The sequence below is a fragment of the Cornus florida genome, unplaced genomic scaffold, assembly GCF_030987335.1.
Source record: "Cornus florida cultivar Cherokee Brave unplaced genomic scaffold, ASM3098733v1 CherokeeBrave_3.0.0_Hap2_Chr08, whole genome shotgun sequence".
Classification (NCBI taxonomy): Eukaryota; Viridiplantae; Streptophyta; class Magnoliopsida; order Cornales; family Cornaceae; genus Cornus; species Cornus florida.
In genome coordinates this window covers 47,105,045-47,131,646 of record NW_026775578.1, presented here as the reverse complement: position 1 = coordinate 47,131,646, position 26,602 = coordinate 47,105,045, and the positions used below count along the sequence as shown (strand labels likewise).

The 26,602-nt window shown below is 32.0% G+C and overlaps 3 protein-coding genes across 6 annotated transcripts; all 3 read right to left on the bottom strand.

The window, feature by feature from the left end:
• Positions 1–320: 320 nt before the first annotated feature.
• LOC132271613 (uncharacterized) lies at positions 321–7,347 on the bottom strand. 3 transcript variants are annotated; one of them, XM_059773056.1, is made up of 6 exons: positions 7,101–7,347; positions 6,037–6,527; positions 3,872–4,063; positions 2,908–2,937; positions 1,600–2,715; positions 321–1,136 (listed from the first exon to the last, which is right to left on the bottom strand). In XM_059773056.1, exons 2-6 carry the CDS (start codon positions 6,466–6,468, stop codon positions 585–587), a joined length of 2,322 nt encoding a protein of 773 aa, XP_059629039.1. In that variant the 5' UTR covers positions 6,469–6,527; positions 7,101–7,347; the 3' UTR covers positions 321–584. The 3 variants fall into 3 exon arrangements, with proteins under 3 accessions (XP_059629039.1, XP_059629040.1, XP_059629041.1); XM_059773057.1 differs by lacking the exon at positions 7,101–7,347 and adding an exon at positions 6,935–7,029; XM_059773058.1 differs by lacking the exons at positions 6,037–6,527; positions 7,101–7,347 and adding an exon at positions 5,625–6,003.
• Positions 7,348–10,358: 3,011 nt separating this feature from the next.
• Positions 10,359–10,914, bottom strand: LOC132270185 (secreted RxLR effector protein 161-like). The gene is made up of 2 exons (XM_059771384.1): positions 10,575–10,914; positions 10,359–10,447 (listed from the first exon to the last, which is right to left on the bottom strand). The coding sequence occupies exons 1-2, from the start codon at positions 10,912–10,914 to the stop codon at positions 10,359–10,361; spliced, it is 429 nt and encodes a 142-aa protein (XP_059627367.1).
• Positions 10,915–12,652: 1,738 nt separating this feature from the next.
• Positions 12,653–19,651, bottom strand: LOC132271612 (uncharacterized). 2 transcript variants are annotated; one of them, XM_059773054.1, is made up of 6 exons: positions 19,441–19,651; positions 18,398–18,879; positions 16,233–16,424; positions 15,248–15,277; positions 13,937–15,052; positions 12,653–13,471 (listed from the first exon to the last, which is right to left on the bottom strand). In XM_059773054.1, the coding sequence occupies exons 2-6, from the start codon at positions 18,818–18,820 to the stop codon at positions 12,920–12,922; spliced, it is 2,313 nt and encodes a 770-aa protein (XP_059629037.1). In that variant the 5' UTR covers positions 18,821–18,879; positions 19,441–19,651; the 3' UTR covers positions 12,653–12,919. The 2 variants fall into 2 exon arrangements, with proteins under 2 accessions (XP_059629037.1, XP_059629038.1); XM_059773055.1 differs by lacking the exon at positions 19,441–19,651 and adding an exon at positions 19,291–19,408.
• Positions 19,652–26,602: the final 6,951 nt, after the last annotated feature.

The window sequence follows — 26,602 nt, the reverse complement described above, 5'->3', positions numbered from 1 at the left end:
CTTCCTTCTTATTGTTTTTTCAAACTTATATGTATATATACACACACACACATATATAAAAGTACACCAATGACCCTTTTTCTCCGGTGTCATCATCAATTTTATTCCATACACAACACGTAGTCGTGCACAGATGAAAGGTAGAGATCACTTCATGTGAGTCATAACTCGTGAGGCGTAATTCGTGTTGTGCACAGGAGAGGATCAGGTCCTAAATAGAGCAACAAACTCGAAGTCGGCTACATGAATACATTCTCGTTATGAGAATCCTATAGAGATAAAAATGAATTCAGTTGAAATTTCTAGGGTTTAGGAGAGCCTTGAGACATAACATCAAATGCATAAACACAGTGACAAAATATTTCCAGTACATTGGGGAGATTTCATGGTACAAAGGAAAATTCCTCTATGATGAATGACAGTCGCTTAACTACAAGCAAAACATTGCACTACTCTCTTTATGGAGAGGAATAATTAATTAATACTCAGGCCCAAAGAAATATGAGCCCCAAAATCTCCTTCAACCTAACAAAAATAACAACGGAGATGATCTAAATAGACAACAGCAGCTAATGGTCGGTCATTCACAGATTTCTCTCTATGAATTCCCAAATCCTCTCTTCCATATATTTTCGGTCCTTTAGCTGGCGAGGCATGTGACGTTCATCGGGAAAGATCAATAACTCATAAGGCTTTCCAGCTTCCACGAACGCGTTTACAAGCCTAGCAGTGTGCCTAAAATGCACATTCTCATCAATCATGCCATGCACGAGTAATAATTTCCCTTTGATCTTGTCCACATGGTTCAACACGGAACCGAACTTGTAACCTTCTTCGTTGTCAGAAGGCAATCCCATATACTTCTCAGTGTAAAATGTGTCGTACCCGTCCCACGATGTGACGGGAGCACCAGAAACAGCACAACTAAAGACATCAGGAAACCTGGCTAATGTCATGGCGGAAAGATATCCGCCATAGCTCCACCCGTACACTCCAATATGGCCAACTTTTGCTAAGCCTTGTTTGATGAGCCATTCAGCTCCAGTCCGCTGATCCTCAGCATCAAGAAGGCCAAAACTTCGTTTGCAGAAGCCTTCAAACTTCAATCCACGACGATCAGATCCTCTGTTATCCAGCTGTAAAAGGTATAGGAGTCAGAATGATATACTCTTTTCCCCTTCTTTTGAAGGGTATAAAGTATGCCGGTAAATGTAATATATATATATTTTTTCATTGGTAAGAAACTCACGCACCCATTTGTCCCCTGCCAGTACTCAACCCTCACCATCCCCTTTGGGAGGTAGAGGAGATACTGCTAGGCAACACAGCCTTCGGTAGTATACCGGTAAATGTAATATTCAAGTGAAAATAAGCTAAATTCTACAGTATCAGATGCACAATTGGGCATTAGATAGCACAATTAGTATCATATTCTAAGTGATTTAATGGACAATGCTGAGAGAATTATGGGGTCTCAGACTCACATGATTAGGGTGCATATGGAAGCAACTTCAAGGGTAAAAAAGAGAACTAATTAAATTATTAAATTAGATATTTATGAGAGATGGAAACTAAGGCGTTCATTTGGTGGATACTGACCTTCCATACCAAGATGCCTTTGCTCCTGAGATACTGAGCTCTCATATCAACTGTAGGCGCCCAAGAATCAGAGACAAGCTGTAAACTCGGACCGCCGTACACACTGACCATGGTTTTGTACGGTGGAGGTCCAAACCTTGCTGCATCAGGTTTATATAGTGCCCCATATAAAGTAGTCCCATCATTTGCTTGTATCTCAACTATCTCGGGACACTTTAGTTGAAGCCTTTCGACTCTTGGAATGCTGAATGGTTCTTGCTCATAAATGGGCATAATTAAGGTTCCATCATGCAATGAGCAAAGTGAAATTCTAGGTGGAGAATCCAAGGAATCATGAATATCAACAAATCTCTGCACCTGATGGTCAAGCACAACCGAATGCCTTCCTTTGCCCTGAGTCAATCTCACTGGGGCTTCCAGGGAATGGCTCCCATCTGGGAACAGTTTAGCACAATAAAGGTGAGACTCCAAAGGGCCATCTAGGGTTCCAGTGAAGTATACAAGTCCTGCAGCCTCATTGATGCCAGAAATTTGCTCAACCATCCAATCACCTTCAGTTATAGGTCCCAAGCAAGCCCCATTAGTGTCGTGCAAATACAGATGTTTAAATCCTGTTTTTTCACTAGCCCAGATAAATCCCCCAGAAAATTTATTGAGCCCTTTGTCTAAAGGAGTGAAGCAATCATGCAGATTGATCCATGTATCTTGTTCTTCTACCAATATAACTTCTTCTCTTTGGCCTGTTTTGACATCAAACCTGAGGATCTTCAGTCTAGAATGAGACCGGTTCAAAACCTGAGCAGTGAGAATATTTCCATGCATCCAATTAACTCTTGCCAAATATTCCTCTTCACTGTTTCCAACGTCCTGCTCTCCACAAAGAAGATCCATCCAAGTTACAGTGCCTCCGGTAGCAGAAACAACCCCAAGGCGGACTTTGACATTTGAAGACCCAGGAAAGGGATAAGCATGGTCTTCCTGTGCATCTGAACCAACCGTACTTTTACCCTGGTGCATAATTCTGAAAAGCGGTATCCCAGATGAATCAACTTGTGTGAATGCAATGAATTTGCTGTCCATTGACCACCAGTACCCATTCTTCCGGTCCATCTCTTCCTACATCAGCAAACACCAATAACATGAGGATACATTTTAATTTAATTTATATAGAGAAATTGATTTTCCCTCTCAAAAACAAGAAAGCAACTTCCTTCTTTTTATTTTTAATTTCAGTAAATGAATATGCAAAATGCTAACAGAATTAATGCCTAAACTAGAAGAGGGAAAGGAGAATGAACACGCTCTCACCTGGGCTATATATTCTGCAAGACCATGCGTCTGAAATACAAAACAAGAAACCAATGTCATATTTAAGAAGAAAAAATTCTTAACAATGTCAGAAGCTTAGAATTCTAATTTATCTGATGAGGGTCAGGTGATACATATTTAAAACATTTCAATTTGGCCAATAAATTGACTGAAATCCCACTATCCAGACATTGAATGAACAATGTTCCATATACACAAATCATCTTGATCAATATAAACGTTTCTATTGCATACATGCAGTTTTTTTCACCACTGTGCAAAATGAAAAGGTAGTGATTCACACAGGTTGTCAATGGTTCTCTCTCTGTTCCAAATCCTAAAACAACAGCATATTAGGGAAAGCTAAAGTGGACCAACTATTATTTCTTTTTTCTTTTTTTGAAGCCAACCAATGATCTGATGGAATTTTGGTAATTTACAACTGTTGACTTTATTCAGAGCTATTACAACTGTTGACTTATTGAGAGCTATCTTTTATATCCAGAACTAGAATGAAGGACAACATTTGTTCAAACAGTATTTTAAGGTTTCCCTTTGAAAGAAAAAATAAGTTAACCGTTTTTGTTGAGGGGGGTTGATGTTTCTTCTATAATTTATATAACATACATAGCATCCTGGAAATTCCCTGAAAAACGCATGGTGTCAGGAAAGAAAAAAAAAAAAGAAATGAAAAGACCAATGAAGGACCAAGGTGACACCTAATCTTCTGATCAGTCGGCCAATAGGAAGATGGTTCATCAGTGAACCGGCTTAGGAAATGACCTATTAGTAACAGAACCAATGGTCCAAATATATAGTAAAGTGTAATAAACATAGACAAACATATTACTTATGGTTTTATGAAGCATATTTTTTTATCAGGACTTTATAATGTTATAGATAGCATCCAGTATGGGGAAAGGAAGAATACAACTCAGCAAGGATACTGAGAATTAAAGCTTACCAAAACATCTCCCTTAGCGCCAGATGTTAACTGTTTTGACTCATTGGACAAGAGGTTTAGCACATGCAATTCATAATCTCTCACAAAAGACAGCATAGTACCATCTGGTGAAAGATGAGGATCAATAATCGGAGAGAACGATGCGCTTGGAAGCTTAAGCTCCGGTTGTAAAGAAAGATCCTGAAAATAAATCTGTCCAACATAGACACAAAAATAAATATTCAAGTGTACCAAAAAACGAATGGTAAATAACATAAAACCTACAAAAGATATTCATAAAATAGATACAACGTATATTTATTTGCCATTAAAAAAAAAAATTTGATAAACTGTTCAACCAGCAAAAGACAAGGAAATAATAAGAAGTTTTCTGCTCTTAATAAAAGTCCATTGTTCAAAAGGATTTGACAATCTACCTAAAGGTCCTCACAACAATCTGAGTGAAAATTTTTGAACTACAAAGAAAACAGTTGAATAACTGGATTCTGTACCAGCAACCCAAAATAAGTTTTTTGGCAAGGTAATTAGCTTCAGAATTTTCTACTGACACGACTCAAAAATTAGTTTTGTGTTATATTTCAATTCAGTTTGGTTTAAATTAATAACCAAACCAAGCCTCTAACAATAGTTAAAGTTTAGTTTTTGACAAAAACAGTTATTGTCCCCATGGTGAAAAGATTTTATTTCCTTCTTTGGGATGGGGACAGGAGTTAAAGAACTGACCTAGAGAATGGTCTTTTGTTTAAGAAAGATTAATGTCCTACCATCCTAGGTACATATGCAAATGGTAATAGATCATTTCCTTTTCCTTCAAAGAAGGGAAGAGGAGGGAAAAGGCTTGAAAGAGTTTCTGCATAGATGCCAAGTGCCAACCTTCTCTAATTTATAGGTGAACTGAGTTGAGTTGTGTTGGCAACTTCCTCTTCAATCATTCCCAGTCGATCACAATCATGATTGAAAATTTGTTGTTGACCATTCAAACTCAGAAAATTATTGGCACTGTGCTTCTATACAATGATTTAAATGAAATAACTATACGGAAAAAAAATCTTGGAGCACCTACCGAAATTGATTGACTTGTGCACATTCTACATTACCCAATTCCAACTGTTACATAACTTTAAGCTTGTTCATGTCTAAAATGACCTCATGCAAGATGCCTATTAGAAGTTGTCTAGTTGCCTACCACTACAAGCTATGAAGCACATACCATACTTGTTCATGTCATGTCTAATACTCGCAAATATGTATCCAATACTTTTCTAAACTTATCCATATTCAAAAAAAATTATTTTATTTGGAAGACGCATTCAACATCAATTTGATCTGGGAAAAATAAAAAATAAATTAAAAAAAAAAAAAACCACGTATTTGATATTTCTTAGATACTTTGATTACAAACCCAAAACTCTCAGATACTTCATGACATGTGCTTAGGAAGTCTTGAAGATTAAAATGCAAGGTTCTCGAGCATAATATTATAGTATAATTGTTATTTGAAGCTTAATTTTTTTTAAAAAAAGAAAAGAAAAAAGAAATATTGAGATATAATTAGAATATATCATTGCTAATTTAGCCCAACATTTATGTCCATGTAATGATTCTCTCAACTTGTTTGTTATTAGTTTCTGTAAGGAAAAGTTAGTAGCAATATATATAACATGACGAACAATTATTAATTTTAAATTTATACATAGAAACATCATACATGTAATTTGTAATTTACATATATACATTAATATAATATACGTACATATATTTATGTTGTCGCGTCCTTGTCGTATCCGTATCATTTTTTTATGAATTTGTAGTATTGTTGTATCCGTACTTGTTTTGTCCGTATCCCCTATCCGTGTCCATGCTTCATAGCCTACTAGTAGCAAATTCCAACACCAACTTTATCCATTAACTAGAGATGGTATTTATGTTCATATATATTAAGAATGTGCAATTATCTTCAAGGTGAAACAGATGAAAACATTCCCCTTTACATGCTATGTTAGTAATAAAAAGCATTTTACAAACCACAAACCACAAACCATACCAGGAAAGAAATGTTCAGAGGTCACATCACAACAATTCAAAAATGGAAGAATGACACATGATTATGATTGAACAGCAAAGTGTTAAAAGCAATAATTAACATCAGAGAAGAGAGAACAAACCCCAGCAGGCAAAGGCACCATTATTGTCTTTGTGCTCGAACTTCTCTTCGCCCATTCATACCGCGTCACCCCCAACCCACGCTCCCTCAATCTCTCCCTCCTCAACTTCTCTTCAGCTGATATATTACTCTCATCGAGGCCACCATCTGGTGGACTGAAAAACAATTCTTCCTTACCAGTTTCAGGATCAAATGAAAAAAGCTTCCTATTCAAAGTGTGGTTAGGACTAAACAAATAAGTTATTAAACTATCATCAGGACTAAAAGTGATCGAAGTTGGCCCATAATAACCGGGCAATGGATATTGCACTATCTCTTCAATCGGAAACAGAATCCTATCATCCGAAGCAGTTGAATCAGTTGCAGGCATCTCGCAAGGATTTGGTCTTGAACGTTTCAAATTCTTCTTTTCCTTTGTTTCAGTGGATTGCATTACAAATAAATGACCAAATTTGAGTAATCCAGGCACCAAACCCTCAACAAACCGTGAATCTGCTTAAAAAAAAATTAGAACTTTTTAATCAAGTGCCACTTAAATCACCTACACTGTAACAGTTAACTATTCAAAGCCTCTGTTAGGTAGCTGAGAAAATGAGGTACAACAACAAAAATCTAAGCTTAAAAAAAAAAAAAAAAAATGAGTCTCCTATATAAAATAAGCGAGAAAAGAAAATAAATAAGAAAAAAATTATTGATAAATTGAGCCTAATATTACTGTTTGACTTGGATTTTGGTGCTTGATTTCCTTTTCTTTTCTTTTTTTTCCTCCTTTTGAAGGCGAAGACGGTATGAGACACAGAATTCAATATGTTTCTGTTACTTTTCTATTAATTTTCTTTCATTTTCTCGGCAAACGAACAGAGTAAAAGAGCAGTAAAATCAACATTTAAAAACATTACCATCTAAGAAGGTCCACAGATAAGTTGAATATGAACTACGCCAGCAGGACTACCAATCAAGATCAACATATGACCAATTCAATTGCACACGATACATATGCGTATATATACGTACATATATATATATATATATATATGTATATATATTGTGAATCAAAAACCAAACCTGTTAAAGATTATGAATTGATCGGCCATGAAAAAGAGATCAGATTCGGATTCCTCTGAAATCAAAGTGTCAGCGATTGGTGAGTGTGGGTCGAGAATCGAATCGGGAATCGAATTGGTTCGTTCGTGCGTGCGAGGTTAGAGAGAGAAAGTTCAGATCTTTGATTCCTTCTTTCTTCCACATTTGGGAAATTAAATTGAAATGAAATGCATGAAAAATGAGTTCTCGATGTGACAAAGAAATTTTTTAGTACATTACTAAGAAAGTATATGTAGAAATAAAATAAATTATAAATAATTGAGGTGGTGTTGTGTTACTCGCGTCCAAAACGCGCGTGGCCGTTAAATTTGATCACAGGTTACTATATATGTTGCACTGATGATTGAACACAATTTCAGCCATTTTTCTTTTGGAAATGTAACCAAAATATTAAAATATTGATTGAAATTGTAATAAATAAAGAAAATTGATTCTTGCACTCATTCTCAGACCTATTTTTTTTATTTCGTCGCTCTATGCATCAAATGAGGAAATGGGTTATCCAGTTACTTGTATTGTGATAAATAACTAATCAGAAATATTTAATTAAGTAATTCATTATAACAAGTCAGTACAAATATCACTATTCATAAATACTAAAAGAGTCATGCTTATCGATAAATAAAAACATACTGCTTCACTGAGTCTATGCGGCTACCCATGTGTCTAATATAATGGAACTCATTTTTAAAATAGAAGATAATTAGCTTATTTGTAAAGTTGTAATTTCCTAGGTCTTTTCTAGGTTTCATCTTAATCTAATATATTTGTTATCTATTAAAGTTTCAATCACTATATGTATCAAATTGTATATTTGTTGTCTATTAAAGTTTCAATCACATGTATATTAAATTGTATATTTGTCAGTAAACCAAAAAAAAAAAAAAAAAATGTATATTTTTTTTATATATACATTACATTACATTTCTGTAAGGACTCTTGAGATACTTGGGATTGCATCTCTTATATATATAATGAGAAGTGATATGTCTTTTGACCTCAACTGGCGACTTATTCTCCGAATACAACGTGGTTGGAAATGAGTCGAAAAGAAAGAGATATTTACGGGGTTTTGTTTTTGTTGGTAAATATATATATTTCACGTGACATTTAAGATATAACTAACCCTATACTAATATGATATGAGATATTTGTAATATGTTAAAAATAATTAATTAAATATTCAACTAGATATTTAATTAAACATGCAAATTAAAACAATAAAATAATAATAATAAATAAAGAACCTAGACCGATGCTAGTATTAGATACTATGTACTTAAGACAGATTCACCCCGCTATGGTGCTAACGGACTCAATGACGTCTATCTCCCAGGATACAACGGTCTATATCCACCAGTAGCAGCACTACAAACTAGTGGATACGGCGAACCTCCTCTGTGTAATACTCTCTCTGACTCAAAAATGCATCTATACTATATAAATGTGAAATTAGGTGCAATCCGAACCAAATGGTTCGGACCAATCTTAATATGGCTTGATGAAATTGGATTAAGATCTAAGTGACTCGGACCACTTAGCCTATGGTTTGAACCCACATGGGTTGGGTTCAAGTCTAGAGAGGGAGATAGAAGAAAATGAAAATGAACCACTTGCAAATGATCCAAAGGGGGGTATTTATAAAAACAGAAATGCCTTTTTCGGATTGGGTGTATCTCTTCATTATTGGACACAACCATTGCAATAGGTTGCAATGGTTCACATGGTGTCTGTTCACCACTAGACACATCTATTCCAATAGGTTGCAATGCACCTTTTCGAGTGGGTGCAACCATGGGTAATGATGGTTCGAAAAAAGGTGTAACCCTTTGAAAAAAAACTAAAAAGTGGTTTTTTAATTTAAAAGGTATAACCCTCTAGAAAAACTAAAATATGGTTTTTTAATTTAAAAGGTATAACCTTTTAGAAAAACTAAAATATGGTTTTTTTTTTTATTTAAAAGGTTACAAACTAAAAAGTAGTTTTTTTAATCCAAAAAACCAACCACCCAAAAAAACCCACCCATTTGTGAAACCCATTTAAATAAGCCTAGCCCAAAATTTGGCCCAATCCAAAATTCCAAAAAAGAATAATCTGGACTTTACAATTAGGCCCAAGCCCAAGCCCAAGCCTAAATCCTAAATTCAGCTTATTTAAATTTCAATTTGTTTAATCATTTTTTCCATGTGGGACAAACACTTCCCACATTTTGCATACCCGTTTAGGCTTATCAAAACACCATACTTTGGAACTAATTTATCATTCACCCGGAAACGGATTTAAGAAAGTAAATATACCACGTTCATCTCCTTGCGGAGAGAAACACGCTCGTCTAGAGATCCGCAAAAAATTCTTAGCGGAATCTATTCCAAATCTCATCCAAAGTTTATGTTTTTAATGCCCCCGTTTCCAACAGTTTTAAAAGTTCCAATGTGATCCAACCACGTTGTATTCAGAAGATGAGTCGGCAATTCAAATCGGAAGACCTATCATTTCTCATATATAATTAAATTGTGTATTCACGTCATATTTTTATACACATCAGTTTTAAGCAGGTATTAAAGATGTCAACTATATTATTTTCCATAAGTAAAAAACTAAACCTTTCATTTTATCTTAATATGTTACATAATTAATTAACTTGAATTTTATAACATTATAAAATGATGGACAAAAAATAATCATATTATAATAAATATATATGTGTTTGTATATAGAGTAATATTGATGAGAGAAAGTCTAACACACACACACTGAGATAGAGAGAGAACGAGAAAGAGTGAGAGAGAGAGAGCTGCCTTTCTTTTTATTGTGCACACACAATTTATACAGATGATGCCTATTTATAGGCATTCAATTCGTGGCTTCCCATGCAAGCCTTCTAATGGCTTTCAGTATACACAAACAAGCCTCGTACAGGCTTCTTCCATATGCCACAAGTTGTGGATCCCACATATATATATAACACTCCCCCGTGGGGTCCACAAAACTACACTAAGAATATGTCTCGTTAAAACCTTACTAAGGAAAACCCAGTGAGACAAAACCCTAGTGAAGGAAAAAGAGTACAGTATTCTTGTGTATCTGAAATGGTATTGCATAGATTAAAACTGCCTCATTAAAACCTTGCCAGGAAAACCCAGTGGGATAAAACCTGGACGAAGGAAAAAGAGTACAGTATGCTAATACCTCTTTGATCAATTGCTCCCCCTGATTAGTTCAATCCTGAAGATCCTTTAGTTGACGCATTCCAATGTTGTCCACTAACTTCTTGAATGTTGTAGTTGGAAGCGCTTTAGTGAATAAATCTGCTAGATTATCACTAGAGCGTATCTGCCGAACATCGATATCACGGCTCTTCTGGAGCTCGTGTGTGGAAAAGAATTTTGGTGAAATGTGCTTGGTTCTGTCACTTTTTATGTATCCTCCTCTTACCTGCTTCATGAATTGCGAGTATCTCAGAGTGATTTGAGGAAGTTGCAGTCATGGTCTGTTTCATAGATCGCCATGATATAGCAGTACCACCACAAGTAAACAAGTACCCTGTTTGTGATCGGGCTGTGTGAGGGTCAGAAAGATAACCTGCATCTGCATATCCAATCAACTGGGGCTTTGATTTTCTTAAATAAAACAACCCTATATCAGTCGTTCCTCGAAGGTAACGCATAATGTGCTTGACTCCATTCCAATGTCTTCGAGTTGGTGCAGAACTATACCGTGCTAGTAAGTTGACGGCAAATGCTATATCAGGTCTGGTACAATTTGTAAGGTACATTAAAGCACCTATTGCACTAAGATATGGTACTTCAGGACCAAGAACTTATTTGCCTTCTTCTAGAGGACGAAAATGATCTTTCTTCACATCGAGTGATCGGACAATCATTAGAGAACTCAAGGGGTGAGCTTTATCCATGTAAAAGCGCTTCAGGACTTTTTCAGTGTATGTTAACTGATAAGCAAGAATTCCACTTGGTAAATGTTCGATCTGCAGGCCGAGACAAAATTTTGTTCTACCAAGATCTTTCATTTCGAATTCTTTCTTTAAATAATTAGCAGTCGTGGTGAGCTCTTCAGGAGTTCCCACAAGATTTAGATCGTCAACATATACAGCTATAATGGCAAATCCAGAGTTTGATTTCTTGATGAAAATGCATGGACAAACTTGATTATTCACATATCCTTTTTTTAGTAAATACTCGCTAAGTCGATTATACCTCATGCGTCCGGATTGTTTCAATCCGTACAAGGATCGTTGTAGCTTAATCGAATACATGGTACGTGGTTTCAAGCTATTTGCTTCAGGCATTTTAAATCCTTCAGGGAGTTTCATATATATGTCACTATCTAGTGATCCATAAGCTATAACCACGTCCATCAAATGCATATTCAGTCCTTCTGAGACTGTCAAATTGATCAAGAAGCGAAATGTGATTGCATCCATCACAGGAGAGTATGTCTCCTCATAATCAATACCAGGTCTGTGCGAGAAACTTTGGGCTACAAGTCGGGCTTTGTATCTTACAATTTCATTTTTCTCATTATATTTCCTTACAAATACCCATTTGTATCCTACAGGCATGACATCTTCAGGTGTCTGGACTACAGGTCTCTTCTCAGTTGACAGAATCTCGTGCTGATAACGTGTAATAAATATATATGTGTGTGTATATAGAGTAATATTAATGAGAGAAAGTCTAACACACACACACACAGATAGAGAGAGAACAAGAGAGAGTGAGAGAGAGAGAGCTGCCTTTCTTTTTATTGCGCGCACACAATTCATACAGATGATGCCTATTTATAGGCATTCAATTCGTGGCTTCCCATGCAAGCCTTATGATGGCTTTCAGTATACACAAACAAGCCTCGTACAGACTTCTTCCATATGCCACAGTTGTGGATCCCACATATATATATATAACACATATTGATTTATATATTTTGGTAACTTGTTAAATAAGTTGGAAACCATTCCATATATAAGACTGTATAACTTGACACGATTAAAAGGCGTTGAGTTTCTAAATTTGAATGTCATGATTAAAAAGAATACGCCATGAACATAATTAAGGTCAATCTAAATAGATCATGAACATAATTAAAGTCAATCCAAAATAGTATTAAATTCGAGTCTCATTGACAAATTATATTAAATTTTGTCTCTCATATGAACTTTAAAACAATTAGGGAGCCCGGTAAAACCGGTCAGTATGGACTGTGGACTTAAATTTTTTTACAAAATAATACTCCGTAATCTATAATAAATGTATGTTACAATACTAAGAAGGGAGGTGATAAGTTTATGTACTCTTACCTTTTAATAAATCTCATGAATTCAAGACTATGTTACAATACTAAGAAGGGAGGTGATAAGTTTATGTACTCTTACCTTTTAATAAATCTCATGAATTCAAGACTAAGGTGTATTTACATCGTTAAAAAAAAATGAGTGTGAAATGAATCCTATAGAGATAAAAAAGAATTCAGTTGAAAATTCTAGGGTTAACGAGAGGTTTGAGACATAACATCCAATGCATAAACTCAGTTACAAAATATTTCTAGTACATTGGGGGAGATTTCATGGTACAAGGAAAATTCCTCTCTTATGAATAACAGTCGCTTAACTACAAGTAAAACATTGCACTTCTCTCTTTATGGAAAGGAATAATTTAATACTCGAACAAATATGAGCCCCAAAATCTCCATCAACCTAACAAAAATAATACTGTAACAACAACAGAGATGATCTAAATAGACAAGAGCAGCAAATGGTCGGTCATTCACAGATTTCTCTCTATGAACTCCCAAATCCTCTCTTCCATATATTTTCGGTCCTTTAGCTTGCGAGGCATGTGACGTTCATCGGGGAAGATCAACAACTCATAAGGCTTTCCAGCTTCCACCAACGCGTTTACAAGCCTAGCAGTGTGCCTAAAATGCACATTTTCATCAATCATGCCATGCACGAGTAACAATTTCCCTTTGATCTTGTCCACATGGTTCAACACGGACCCGAACTGGTAACCTTCTTCATTGTCAGAAGGCAATCCCATATACTTCTCAGTGTAAAATGTGTCATAACCGTCCCATGATGTGACGGGAGCACCAGAAACAGCACAACTAAAGACATCAGGAAACCTGGCTAACGCCATGGCGGATAGATATCCGCCAAAGCTCCACCCGTACACCCCAATACGGCCACCTTTTGCTAAGCCTTGTTTGATGAGCCATTCAGCTCCAGTCCGCTGATCCTCAGCATCAAGGAGGCCAAAACTATATTTGCAGAAGCCTTTAAACTTCAATCCACGACGATCAGATCCTCTGTTATCCAGCTGTAAAAGGTATAGGAGTCAGAATGATATACTCTTTTCCCCTTCTTTTGAACTGTATACAGTATGCCGGTAAATGTAATATTCTTTTCTTTTCTTTTCTTTTTTTTTTTTTGGCAAGAAACTCATACACCCATTTGTCCCTAGCAGGACTCAAACCCTCACCATCCCCTTTGGGAGGTACAGGAGATACAGCTAGGCGGGTAGTATACAGGTAAATGTAATATTGAAATGAAATGAAGCTAAATCTACAGTATCAGATGCACAATTGGGCAATAGATAGCACAATTAGTATCACATGCTAAGAGATTTAATGGACAATGCTGAGAGAATTATGTGGTCTCAGACTCACATGATTAGGGTGCATATGGCAGAAAGTTCCAAGGGTAAAAAAGAGAGCTAATTAAACTACTAAATTAGATATATATGAGAGATGGAAACTAAGGTGTTCATTTGGTGGATACTGACCTTCCATACCAAGATGCCTTTGCTCCTGAGATACTGAGCTCTCATATCAACTGTAGGCGCCCAAGAATCAGAGACAAGCTGTACACTTGGACCGCCGTACACATTGACCATGGTTTTGTATGGTGGAGGTCCAAACCTTGCTGCATCAGGTTTATATAGTGCACCATATAAAGTAGTGCCATCATTTGCTTGTATCTGAACTATCTCAGGAGGCTTGAGTTGAAGCCTTTCGACTCTTGTACTGGTGATTGGTTCTTGCTCATAAATGGGCATAATTAAGCTTCCATCATGCAATGAGCAAAGTGAAATTCTAGGTGGAGAATCCAAGGAATCAAGAATATCAACAAATCTCTGCACCTGATGGTCAAGCACAACCGAATGCCTTCCTTTGCCCTGAGTCAATCTCACTGGGGCTTCCAGGGGACGGCTCCCATCTGGAAACAGTTTAGCACAATAAAGGTGAGACTCCAAAGGGCCATCTAGGGTTCCAGTGAAGTATACAAGTCCTGCAGCCTCATTGATGCCAGAAATTTGCTCAACCATCCAATCACCTTCAGTTATAGGTCCCAAGCAAGCCCCATTAGTGTCGTACAAATACAGATGTTTAAATCCTGTTTTTTCACTAGCCCAGATAAAACCACCAGAAAATTTATTGAGCCCTTTGTCTAAAGGTTTGAAGCAATCATGCAGATTGATCCATGTATCTTGTTCTTCTACCAATATAACTTCTTCTCTTTGGCCTGTTTTGACATCAAACCTAAGGATCTTCAGTCTAGAATGAGACCGGTTCAAAACCTGAGCAGTGAGAATATTTCCATGCATCCAATTAACTCTTGCCAAATATTCCTCTTCACTGTTTCCTACGTCCTGCTCTCCACAAAGAAGATCCATCCAAGTTACAGGGCCTCCAGTAGCAGAAACAACTCCAAGGCGGACTTTGACATTTGAAGCCCCAGGAAAGGGATAAGCATGGTCTTCCTGTGCATCTGAACCAACTGTACTTTTACCTTGGTGCATAATTCTGAAAAGTGGTATCCCAGATGAGTCAACTTGTGCGAACGCAATGAATTTGCTGTCCATTGACCACCAGTATCCATTCTTCCTGTCCATCTCTTCCTACATCAGCAAACACCAATAACATGATGATAAATTTTAATTTAATTTATATAGAGAATTTGATTTTTCCTCTCAAAAATAAGAAAGCAACTTCCTTCTTCTCTTTATTTTTAATTTCAGTAACTGTATATGCAAAATGCTCACAGAATTAATGCCTAAACTAGAACAGGGAAAAGAGAATGAACACGATCTCACCTGGGCTATATATTCTGCAAGACCATGCGTCTGAAATACAAAACAAGAAACCAATGTCATATTTGAGAAGAAAATCTTAACAAAGTCAGAAGCTTACAATTCTAATTTATCTGACGAGGGTCAGGTGATGCATATTTAAAACATTTCAATTTGGCCAATACGTTGACTGAAATCGCGATATTCAGACATTGAATGAGCATCTCTAAACAATTTTCCATATACAAAAACCATCTTGATCAATATTAACTTTTCTATTGCATACGCGCAGTTTTTTTCACCACTATGCAAAATGAAAAGGTACTGATTCACATAGGTTGTCAACAGTAGTCTCTCTGCTCCAAATCCTAAAACAACAGCATATTAGTGAAAGCTAAAGTGGACCAACCATCACTTCTTTTTTCTTTTCTTTTTTTGAAGGTGGTGGTTGGGGGGGAGGGACTGGAAATGGAAGCCAACCAATGATCTTATGGAATTTTGGTAATTTACAGCTGTTGACATTATTCAGAGAGCAATCTTTTATATCTAGAACTAGAATGAAGGACAACATCGTTCAAATAGTGTTTTAAGGTTTCCCTTTGAAAGAAAAAACTAAAAAGTAAGTAAACCTTTTTTGTTGAGGGGGGTTGAGGTTTCTTCTATAGTTTACGTAACATACATACTGCATCCTGGAAATTCCCTGAAAAACGCATGGTGTCAGGAAAGAAAAAAAAAAATGAAATGACCAATAAAGGACCAAGGTGACACCTAATCTTCTGATCATACCAATAGGAAGATGGTTCATCAGTGAACCGGCTTAGGAAATGAACTATTAGTAACAGAACCAATGGTCCAAATATATAGTGAAGTGTAATAAACATAGACATGCATATTACTTATGGTTTTATGAAGCATATTATCCATGAGGACTTTATAATGTTGGAGATAGCATCCAATACCAGGAAAGGAAGAATACAACTCAGCAAGGATACTGAGAATTAAAGCTTACCAAAACATCTCCCTTAGCGCCAGATGTTAACTGTTTTGACTCATTGGACAAGAGGTTTAGCACATGCAACTCATAATCTCTCACATAAGACAGCATCGTACCATCTGGTGAAAGATGAGGATCAATAATCGGAGAGAACGATGCACTTGGAAGCTTAAGCTCCGGTTGTAAAGAAAGATCCTGGAAATAAATCTGTCCAACATAGACACAAAAATAAATATTCAAGTGTACAAAAAACGAATGGTAAATAATATAAAACCTACAAAAGATGTTCATAAAATAGATAAATGTTTATTTATTTGCCATTAAAAAATATAAAAAATAAAAAATTGATAAACTGTTCAACCAGCAAAAGACAAAGGAAATGATAAGAAGTTTTGTGCTCTTAATAAAAGTCCATTGTTCAAAAGGATTTGACAATCTACCTAAAGGTCCTCACAACAATCTGAGTGCAAAATTTCAAACTACAGAGAAAACGGTTGAATAACTGGATTCTGTACCAGTAACCCAAAATAAGTTTTTTTGCAAGGTAATTAGTTTCAGAATTTTCAACTGCCACAACTCAAAATTTGGTTTTGTGTTATATTTTAATTCAGTTTGGTTTAAATTAATAACCAAAACTTAAAGTTTAATTTTTGACAAAAACAGTTATTGTCCCCATGGTGAAAAGATTTTATTTCCTTCTTTGGGATGGGGGACGGGAGATAAAGAGCTGACCTACAGAATGGTGTTTTGTTTAAGAAAGATTAAGGTCCTACCATCCTAGGTACATGCAAATGGTAATAGATCATTTCCTTTTCCTTCAAAGAAGGGAAGAGGAGGGAAAAGGCTTCAAAGAGTTTCTGCATAGATGCCAAGTGCCAACCTTCTCTAATTTATAGGTGCACTGAGTTGAGTTGTGTAAGAAACTTCCTCTTCAATCATTCCCACTCAATAACAATCATGATTGGAAAATTTGTTGTTGACCATTCAAACTCAGAAAATTATCGGCACTGTGCTTCTATACAATTATGTAAATGAAAGAACTATACGGAAACAAAATCTTGGAGCACCCACCGAAATTAATTGACTTGTGCACATTCTACATTACCCAATTCCAACTGTTACATAACTTTAAGCTTGTTCATGTCTAAAATGACCTCATCTAAGATGCATATTAGCAGTTGTCTAGTTGCCTAACACTACAAGCTATGAAGCACATATACTTCTACAAGGAAAATGTACCCATACCTTGTTCATGTCGAACACCCACAGATATGTGTCCAATACTTTTCTAAACTTATCCATATTCAAAATGAATTCTTTTATTTTGAAGACAGATTCGATATCTATTTGATCTGGAAAAAAAAGGAGGCGGGGGGGGGGGGGGGGGGTGGGGGTTAAAAAACACATTTGATATTTCTTAGATACTTCGATCACATACCCAATACTATACTTCGTTACACATGTTTAGCAAGTATTGAAGATTAAAATGCAAGGTTCTCAAGCATAATGTCATAGTATAATTGTTATTCAAAGCTTAAAATCTTTTGAATAAGAAAAAAGAAATATTGAGATATAATTAGAATATATCATTGCTACGTAGCTGAACATTGTTGTCCATGTAATGTTACTCTCAACTTCTTGTTATTAGTTTCTGTAAAGAAAAGTTAGTAACAATATATATAACATGACAAACAATTATTAATTTTAAATTTATACATAGATGCATGTAATTTTAAATTTACATATATACATTGATATATAATACATATATTTATGTTGTTGCGTCCTTGTTGTATCCATATCAACTTTTTATGAATTTGTAGTATCCCTGTATCCATATCTTGTTTTGTCCGTATCCCCTATTCGTGTCCATGCTTCATAGCCTACTAGTAGCAAATTCCAACACCATATCTATCCATTAACTAGAGATGGTATTTATGTTCATATATATTAAGAATGTGCAATTATCTTCAAGATGAAACAAATTAAAACATTCCTCTTTACATACCTTTACATGCTATGTTAGTAATAAAAGCATTTAACACACTACAAACCATACCGGGAAAGAAATGCTCAGAGGTCGCATCACAACAATTCAAAAATGGAAGAATGACGTGTGATTGTGATTGAACAGCAAAGTGTTAAAAGCAATAATTAACATCAGAGAGGAGAGAACAAACCCCAGCAGGCAAAGGCACCATGATTGTCTTCGTGCTCTTCACCCATTCATACCGTGTCACCCCCAACCCACGCTCCCTCGATCTCTCCCTCCTCAACTTCTCTTCAGCTGATATATTACTTTCATCGAGACCACCATCTGGTGGACTGAAAAACAATTCTTCCTTACCAGTTTCAGGATCAAATGAAAAAAGCTTCCTATTCAAAGTGTGGTCAGGACTAAACAAATAAGTTATTAAACTATCATCAGGACTAAAAGTGATCGAAGTTGGCCCACAATAACCGGGCAATGGATATTGCACTATCTCTTCAATCGGAAACAGAATCCCACCGTCCGAAGCAGTTGAATCAGTTGCAGGCATCTCGCAAGGATTTGGTCTTGAACGTTTCAAATTCTTCTTTTCCTTTGTTTCAGTGGATTGCATTACAAATAAATGACCAAATTTGAGTAATTCAGGCACCAAACCCACAACAAACCGTGAATCTGCTTTAAAAAAAAAAAAAAATAGTACTTTTTAATGAAAGGCCACTTAAATCACCTACACTGCAACAGTTAAGAAATCAAACGCTCTGTTAGGTAGCTGAGAAAATGTACTGCAACAATAAAATCAAAACTTAAAAAAAAAAAAAAAGAATTGCACAGCAACGGATTTTTCTCTTATACAAAATACTTTTATCGATAAATTGTGCCTATTATTACTGTTTGACTTGGGTTGAGATGCTTGATTTTTTTTTCTTTTTGTCTATTTTTTTTTTTTTATTTTCTTTTGAAGACCAAGACAGTTTGAGACATAGAATTCAATATGTTTCTGTTACTTTACTATAAATTTTCTTTCATTTTCTCGGCAGCCGAACAGAGTAAAAGAGCAGTAAAATCCATATTTAAAAACATTACCAGCTAAGAAAGTCCACAGATAAGTTGAAGATGAACAACAAGAGCATGACAAACAAACCAAACAATCAAGATCAACATATGGCCAATTCAATTGCACACATATACATATACATATACATATACATATATATTGTGAATCAAAAACCAAACCTGTAAAAGATTACGCATTGATCGGCCATGAAAAAGTGATCAGATTTGGATTCCTGTGAAATCAAAGTGCGAGCGATTGGTGAGTGTGGGTCGGGAATCGAATTGGTGCGCGCGAGGTTAGAGAGAGAAAGTTTTGCAAGAATAGAGTGAGAAAGTTCAGATAGTATCTGATTCTTTCTTCTTTCTTCCACTTTTGGGAAATGAAATTGAAATAAAATGCGTTAAAAAAAGAAGGTCTACATGGGACAAAAACTATACTAGTAAGAATATCACCAATGCAAAATGTCATTTTTGTCCGTCAAATCTATATTTAGAGAGAAACTACAGTCTCAAAATATTATATTTTAATAATTCTACCGAATGGTACATTTCATCAAAATCATTTTTCAACTATCATTCCCAACTGCAATTTTCAACAACTATTTTTTTTTTTTTTGAAGTATTTTATTTAGCTTATTTACATTATTAAAAATAAATAAATATAAACATTGACATATATATATCTATATCTATATCTATACTATTATTAAATGTGCAAAGTGTTTCAGTATTTCAGTATTTCAATATTTATTTATTAATTAATATAAATTCTATAACACTCAAAATTACCTATTAAAATTAAAATTAATTAAAATTAACAAAATATAAAAAGAGTTTAATTCAAATTACAAAGTCCCACATTGATTTTAAGTAAAAAATATTACATGAAAGCCTCTTATAAAACTATAGAACTAAAGAAATAATAATCACACCTTCTCGGCCTTTTAGCTAAGATCAAGTGTAGTACTGAATATTTTTGGCTCAGCCTTTTGGCTAACCTTTCTTAGTCTTTTGGCTAAGATCAAGTGTTATACTACTTTCTCGACCTTTGTGCAAAGAGTTTCAGTATTTATTTATTAATTGATATAAATTCTATAAAACTCAAAATTATCTAATAAAATTCAAATTAACAAAATATAAAAAGAGTTTAATTCACAATAAAATGCTTTCATTAATTATTATATCCCACGATATAAATTCTATAAAACTCAAAATTACCTAATAAAATTAAAATTCAATCTATAATCAATTGTGCTTAACCAAATGATCCATAAATTAACCTATTTATCTATTTATTATTATGAATTTTTTAATATAAGAAAATATAATTAGACAAGAATTATGAATATAAAAATATTTATTAATTGATATATAAAACAAAATAATTTTTCTAAAACTCTACCATAGATTAGCTTTTATAATGAGCTTCTTAATAAAATTAAATCTAATTAGACAAGGATATATTTAAAAAAAATAAAATAATTTCTATAAAATTTAATCACAAATTACCTATTTTATTTTCAGTAAAACTGCATCACACGAGACAAAGATATATTTAAAGAGTTTCTGTAAAACTCTAACACAAATTACCTATTTATTATGAGTTTTTTAATAAAAAGAAATCTAATTAGACAAGTATTGTTAATATAAAAAATTATTTATTAATTGATATAAAAAGATATTTTAAAAGAGTTTCTATAAAACTCTAACACGAATAACCTATTTATTTATTTATTATGAATTTTTTTAATAAAAGTAATTTAATGAGACAAGAATTATTAAAATAAAAAATATTTATTAATTGAAAATTACCTAATAAAATCATGCAAAGTGTTTCAGTATTTATTTATTTATATAAAAAAAATATTTATTAATTGATATAAAAATAATTTTTGTAAAAATAGTTTCCATAAAATTCTAAAAATTACCTAATAAAATCAATCATATTCTATATAAAACTCTAATTTTTAGTTCAATATAAAAAGAATAGTTATTTTTTATGAATAATTATCACAATATAACCGGCCTGACCCAGTTATGATTGTGTAATTATCAAAAAAAGACACATGTCATCATCCTATTAATCTAAGAAGCTTATAAATGGAGGCATGGAGGACAGAGGAAGGAGTACAGAAATTAAGAATTCTAAAACTTCAGAATTCCAGAGTAAAATACAGAAATACTCTTTGAATAAAAAAATATTTATTAATTAATATAATACTATTATTAAATGTGCAAAGAGTTTCAGTATTTAGGTACAAATTACCTATTTATCTATTTATTATGAGTTTTTTAATAAAAATAAATTTAATTAGACAACAATTATTAAAATAAAAAATATTTATTAATTAAAAATTACCTAATAAAATCATGCAAAGTGTTTCTGTATTTTCGTATTTATTTATTTATATAAAAAATATTTATTAATTGATATAAAAATAATTTTTGTAAAAATAATAATTTCTCTTGCTTTAGTTTCGGAAAATGATTGTTGTAATGAAAAACAATCAACCAAAATAAAAGACCAAATAGCTGGTAGTCATTTGAGGCATTTATGTAGGACTCATTTGGTGTCCCTCCCTAATGCATTAAATGGCTACCAAATCATTCGGTATGCTTATTGGAATGACTGTGAGTCTGCGACTCTGAAAATAGCGTGATTCTTTTGTGTTAGTTCTGAAATATAGATAATTCTTACTGCTTCACAAAAGTCAAGTGAATAAAAAATAAAAAATAAACTTTAAGGATTTAAAAAAAAAAAAAAAATCATTGAGGATTTAAAAAAAAAAAAAAAAAAACTTTGAGGATTTAACAATGACTACTCATTATAAGATGACATAATATTCATAACAACTTGAGCTCATAATTCACAGTTTTTTATTTTTCAACAAGCTCTTAGGCATTGATTTATGTTGCAAATTTAGATATTTGGTAACTTTGAACACCAATAGCAATTGAGTATTGCTTGATTTATTTATTTATTTATTTGTAACGATCAATCGCCACAGTTCATGAACTAGTAGTTCACAATAAGGTGGCCCTGGGCATATCCTCTTCCATCTGTGTCTAAAAATCCAGAAACTATGGAAACTCGAGTTTCAGTATTTCAGTATTTATTTATTTATATAAAAAAAATATTTATTAATTGATATAAAAAAAGCTTTTATCTATACTATTATTAGATGTGCAAAGAGTTTCAGTATTTAACTATGTATTTATTTATATAAAAAAATATTTAAAACACTAAAATCTACATAATAAAATTTAAATTAATCTATTTATCTATTTATTATTATGAATTTTTTAATAAAAGAAAATCTAATTAAACAAGAATTACTAATATAAAAAATATTTATTAATTGATATATAAAACAAAATAATTTTTCTAAAACTCAACCACAAATTAGCTTTTATTATAAGTTTCTTAATAAAATTAAATCTAATTAGACAAGGATATATTTAAAGAAAATAAAATAATTTCTATAAAACCTCATCACAAATTACCTATTTTATTTTCAATAAAACTCTATCTAGACAAAGATATATTTAAAGAGTTTCTATAAAACTCTAACACAAATTACTTATTTATCTAAGTATTATTAATATAAAAAATTATTTATTAATTGATATAAAAAGAGGTTTTAAAAGAGTTTTTATAAAACTCTAACACAAATTACTTATTTATCTATTTATTTTGAGTTTTTTTTATTAAAAGTAAATCTAATTAGACAAGAATTATTAGACTAAAAAATATTTATTAATTAAAAATTACCTAATAAAATAATGCAACGTGTTTCAGTATTTAGTATTTATTTATTTATATAAAAAAATATTTATTAATTGATATAAAAATAGTATCTATAAAACTCTAAAAATTACCTAATAAAATCAATCACATTCTATATAAAACTCTTATTTTTAGTTCAACATAAAAAGAATAGTTATTTTTTATAAATAATTATCATAATATAACCGGCCCGCCCAGTTATGATTATGTAATTATCATAAAAGGACACCTATCATCATCCTACTAATCCAAGAGGCCTATAAAGAGAGGCATGGAGGAAGGAGGAAGAGGTATAGAAATTGAAAATTCTAGAGTAAAATACATGAACTCTGCCAAAGAATTTCAGTATTTATTTATTTATATAAAAAATATTTATTAATTGATATAAAAAGAGTTTTTATCTATACTACTATTAGATGTGCAAAGAGTTTTAGTATTTATTTATTTATATAAAAAAATATTTAAAAAACTAAAATCAAAATAATAAAATTTAAACTAACCTATTTATCTATTTATTATTATGAATTTTTTAATAAAAAAAAATCTAATTAGACAATAATTATTAATATAAAAAAATATTTATTAATTGATATATAAAACAAAATAATTTTTCTAAAACTCTACCACAAATTAGCTTTTATTATGAGTTTGTTAATAAAATTAAATATAATTAGACAAGGATGTATTTAAAGAAAATTAAATAATTTTTATAAAACTCTATCACAAATTACCTATTTTATTTTTAATAAAACTCTATCACACTAGACAAAGAAATATTTAAAGAGTTTCTATAAAACTCTAACACAAATTACCTATTTAAAGAGTTTCTATAAAACTCTAACACAAATTACCTATTTATCTATTTATTATGAGTTTTTTAATAAAAAAAATCTAATTAGACAAGTATTATTAATATTAAAAATTATTTATTAATTGATATAAAAAGAGGTTTGAAAAGAGTTTCTATAAAAGTCTAACACAAATTACCTATTTATCTATTTATTATAAGTTTTTTTTTAATAAAAGTAAATCTAATTAGGCAAAAATTATTAAAATAAAAAATATTTATTAATTACAAAATTACCTAATAATATCAATCACATTCTATATAAAACTCTTATTTTTAGTTCAATATAAAAAGAATAGTTATTTTTTATAGATAATTATCACAATATAATTAACCTGCCATGTTACGATTATGTCATTTTCAGAAAATGACACATGTCGTAATCCTATTAATGCAAGAAGTCTATAAATAGAGGCATGGAGGAAGGGATACAGAAATTGAGAATTCTATCTAGAATTACAGAGTAAAATACAGAAACTCTGTCAAAGAGTTTCAGTATTTATTAAAAAGAGTTTTTATCAATATTATTATTAGATGTGCAAAGAGTTTCAGTATTTATTTATTTATATTAAAAAATATAAATACTAAAATCTACATAATAAAGAATTTCTATAAAAGTCTAACAAAAATTACCTATTTATCTATTTATTGTGAGCTTTTTAATAAAAGAAAATTTAATTAGACAACTATTACTAATATAAAAAATTATTTATTAATTAATATAAAAGGAGGTTCAAAAGAGTTTCTATAAAAAACTTTAACACAAATTACCAATTTATTAAAATAAAAATATTTATTAATTGATATAAAAACAATTTTTAAAAGAGTTTATATTAAACTCTAACACAAATTACCTATTTATTTATTTATTATAAGTTTTTTAATAAAAAAAATTCTAATTAGACAAGAATTATTAATATAAAAAATATTTTTTAATTGATATAAAAAATAAAATAATTTTTCTAAAACTCTATCACAAACTACTTTTTATTATGAGTTTTTTTTTTTTTTTAATAAAAACTAATCTAATTTGACAAGAATTATTAAAATTTAAAAATATTTATTAATTGATATAAAAGAGTTTTTAAAAGTGTTTCTATTAAACTCTAATACAAATTACTTATTTATTTAATTATTATAAGTTTTTTAATAAAAGAAAATCTAATTAGACTAGAAAAACTCTATCACAAATTACCTATTTTATTTTCAATAAAATTATAATACATTAGACAAAGATATATTTTAAGATTTTATATAAAAACTGTAATACAAATTACCTATTTATCTATTTATTTTGAGTTTTTTAATAAAAGAAAATTTAATTAGACAAGTATTTTTAATATAAAAAATTATTTATTAATTGATATAAAAAGAGGTTTTAAAAGAGCTTTTATAAAACTCTAACACAAATTACTCATTTATTTATTTATTGAAATCTAATTAGACAAGAATTATTAATATAAAAAAATATTTATTAATTGATATAAAAAGAGTTTTTGAAAGAGTTTCTATAAAATTCTAACATATATTACCTATTTATCTATTTATTATGAGTTTTTTTTAATAAAAGAAAATATAATTAAACAATAATATATTTAATGAAAATAAAATAATTTTTATAAAATCTATCACAAATTGAATGTTTTATTTTCTATAAAACTCTATCACATTATTTACAAAATATTCAACATGTGCATTGCACGTGCCTTTTCCTAGTATTATTAAATGTGCAAAGCGTTTCAGCGTTTCAGTATTTCAGTATTTATTTATTAATATAAAAAAATATTTATTAATAGATACAAAACTTTAAAAATTACTTAATAAAATTCAAATTAACTAATAAATCTATACTATTATTAAAAGAGTTTCTATAAAATAAAATAAAATCTAATTAGACAAGAATAACTCTACCACAAATTACCTATTTTATTTTCAATAAAACTCTATTGATGGGTCTCCTTAGAGTGTCGCTACACCATCAGCTTAAGAGTGTGTGCATTAAGGCGAGGGCCAAGTTTTACATTTACAAAAGCCACTATTACCTTTTGTGATACCCCCCGGATTTCCGAATGCAGGTTGGTCAGGCCCACGCCCGAATACTCGAGAATATCAAAACAAATTGATAATAAACGAACACAGAGTACAAAAGAATAAAGAAGAATAAATAAAATGCTGACAAGAAACTAAAATGATAATCTAATAATAAACCTCAGAATATATTTTCATTAATTGATAAACTCTTCTGATACAATTGATCCTCCAAAATACAACTCGGGAATCCATATTGTGTAGACCCCTAGAAAATCCAAACTAAACAAATGACAGCAATAACTGTCTAAATCAGGAAACTGAATCATAAAGGAACTCCTATGTAGCATCGGAAGAACGAAGTAGACTGATCCTTGCTCAGCACGAACAACCTCTACTGCTGACGAACACCTGAAAAATAATGGTGGGTCAGGCCCACAAACAAGTTCTACTCTACTACAGTCCAAGCAGAGATCCGATACACGTATACATCCTAGTCAATCCAACAGTAACTAGTAGTCCGTATATATATATATATACACACACTAAAGGAACCTCACTAGACTATAGGGTTGTCTCAACCTGAATAGTAGGCAACATGCAAAACGCACATATAGTGGGCATGAATACCTAGACCTACCAGGGTACACAACTACACTATATCTAGTTACACATCCCTG

Excerpts from the sequence above, each read along its gene's own strand:
- LOC132271613 (XM_059773056.1), bottom strand. The coding sequence starts at position 6,468 with ATGCAATCCACTGAAACAAAGGAAAAGAAGAATTTGAAACGTTCAAGA. Across the intron at positions 2,938-3,871 it reads GCGCTAAGGGAGATGTTTTG|ACGCATGGTCTTGCAGAATA; the intron begins GTAAGCTTTAAT and ends TTTGTATTTCAG. Across the intron at positions 2,716-2,907 it reads TTGCAGAATATATAGCCCAG|GAAGAGATGGACCGGAAGAA; the intron begins GTGAGAGCGTGT and ends TTGCTGATGTAG.
- LOC132270185 (XM_059771384.1), bottom strand. The coding sequence starts at position 10,914 with ATGTACCTTACAAATTGTACCAGACCTGATATAGCATTTGCCGTCAAC. Across the intron at positions 10,448-10,574 it reads ACTCGCAATTCATGAAGCAG|ATTTATTCACTAAAGCGCTT; the intron begins GTAAGAGGAGGA and ends ATAATCTAGCAG.
- LOC132271612 (XM_059773054.1), bottom strand. The coding sequence starts at position 18,820 with ATGCAATCCACTGAAACAAAGGAAAAGAAGAATTTGAAACGTTCAAGA. Across the intron at positions 15,278-16,232 it reads GCGCTAAGGGAGATGTTTTG|ACGCATGGTCTTGCAGAATA; the intron begins GTAAGCTTTAAT and ends TTTGTATTTCAG. Across the intron at positions 13,472-13,936 it reads AAGGCATCTTGGTATGGAAG|CTGGATAACAGAGGATCTGA; the intron begins GTCAGTATCCAC and ends TACCTTTTACAG.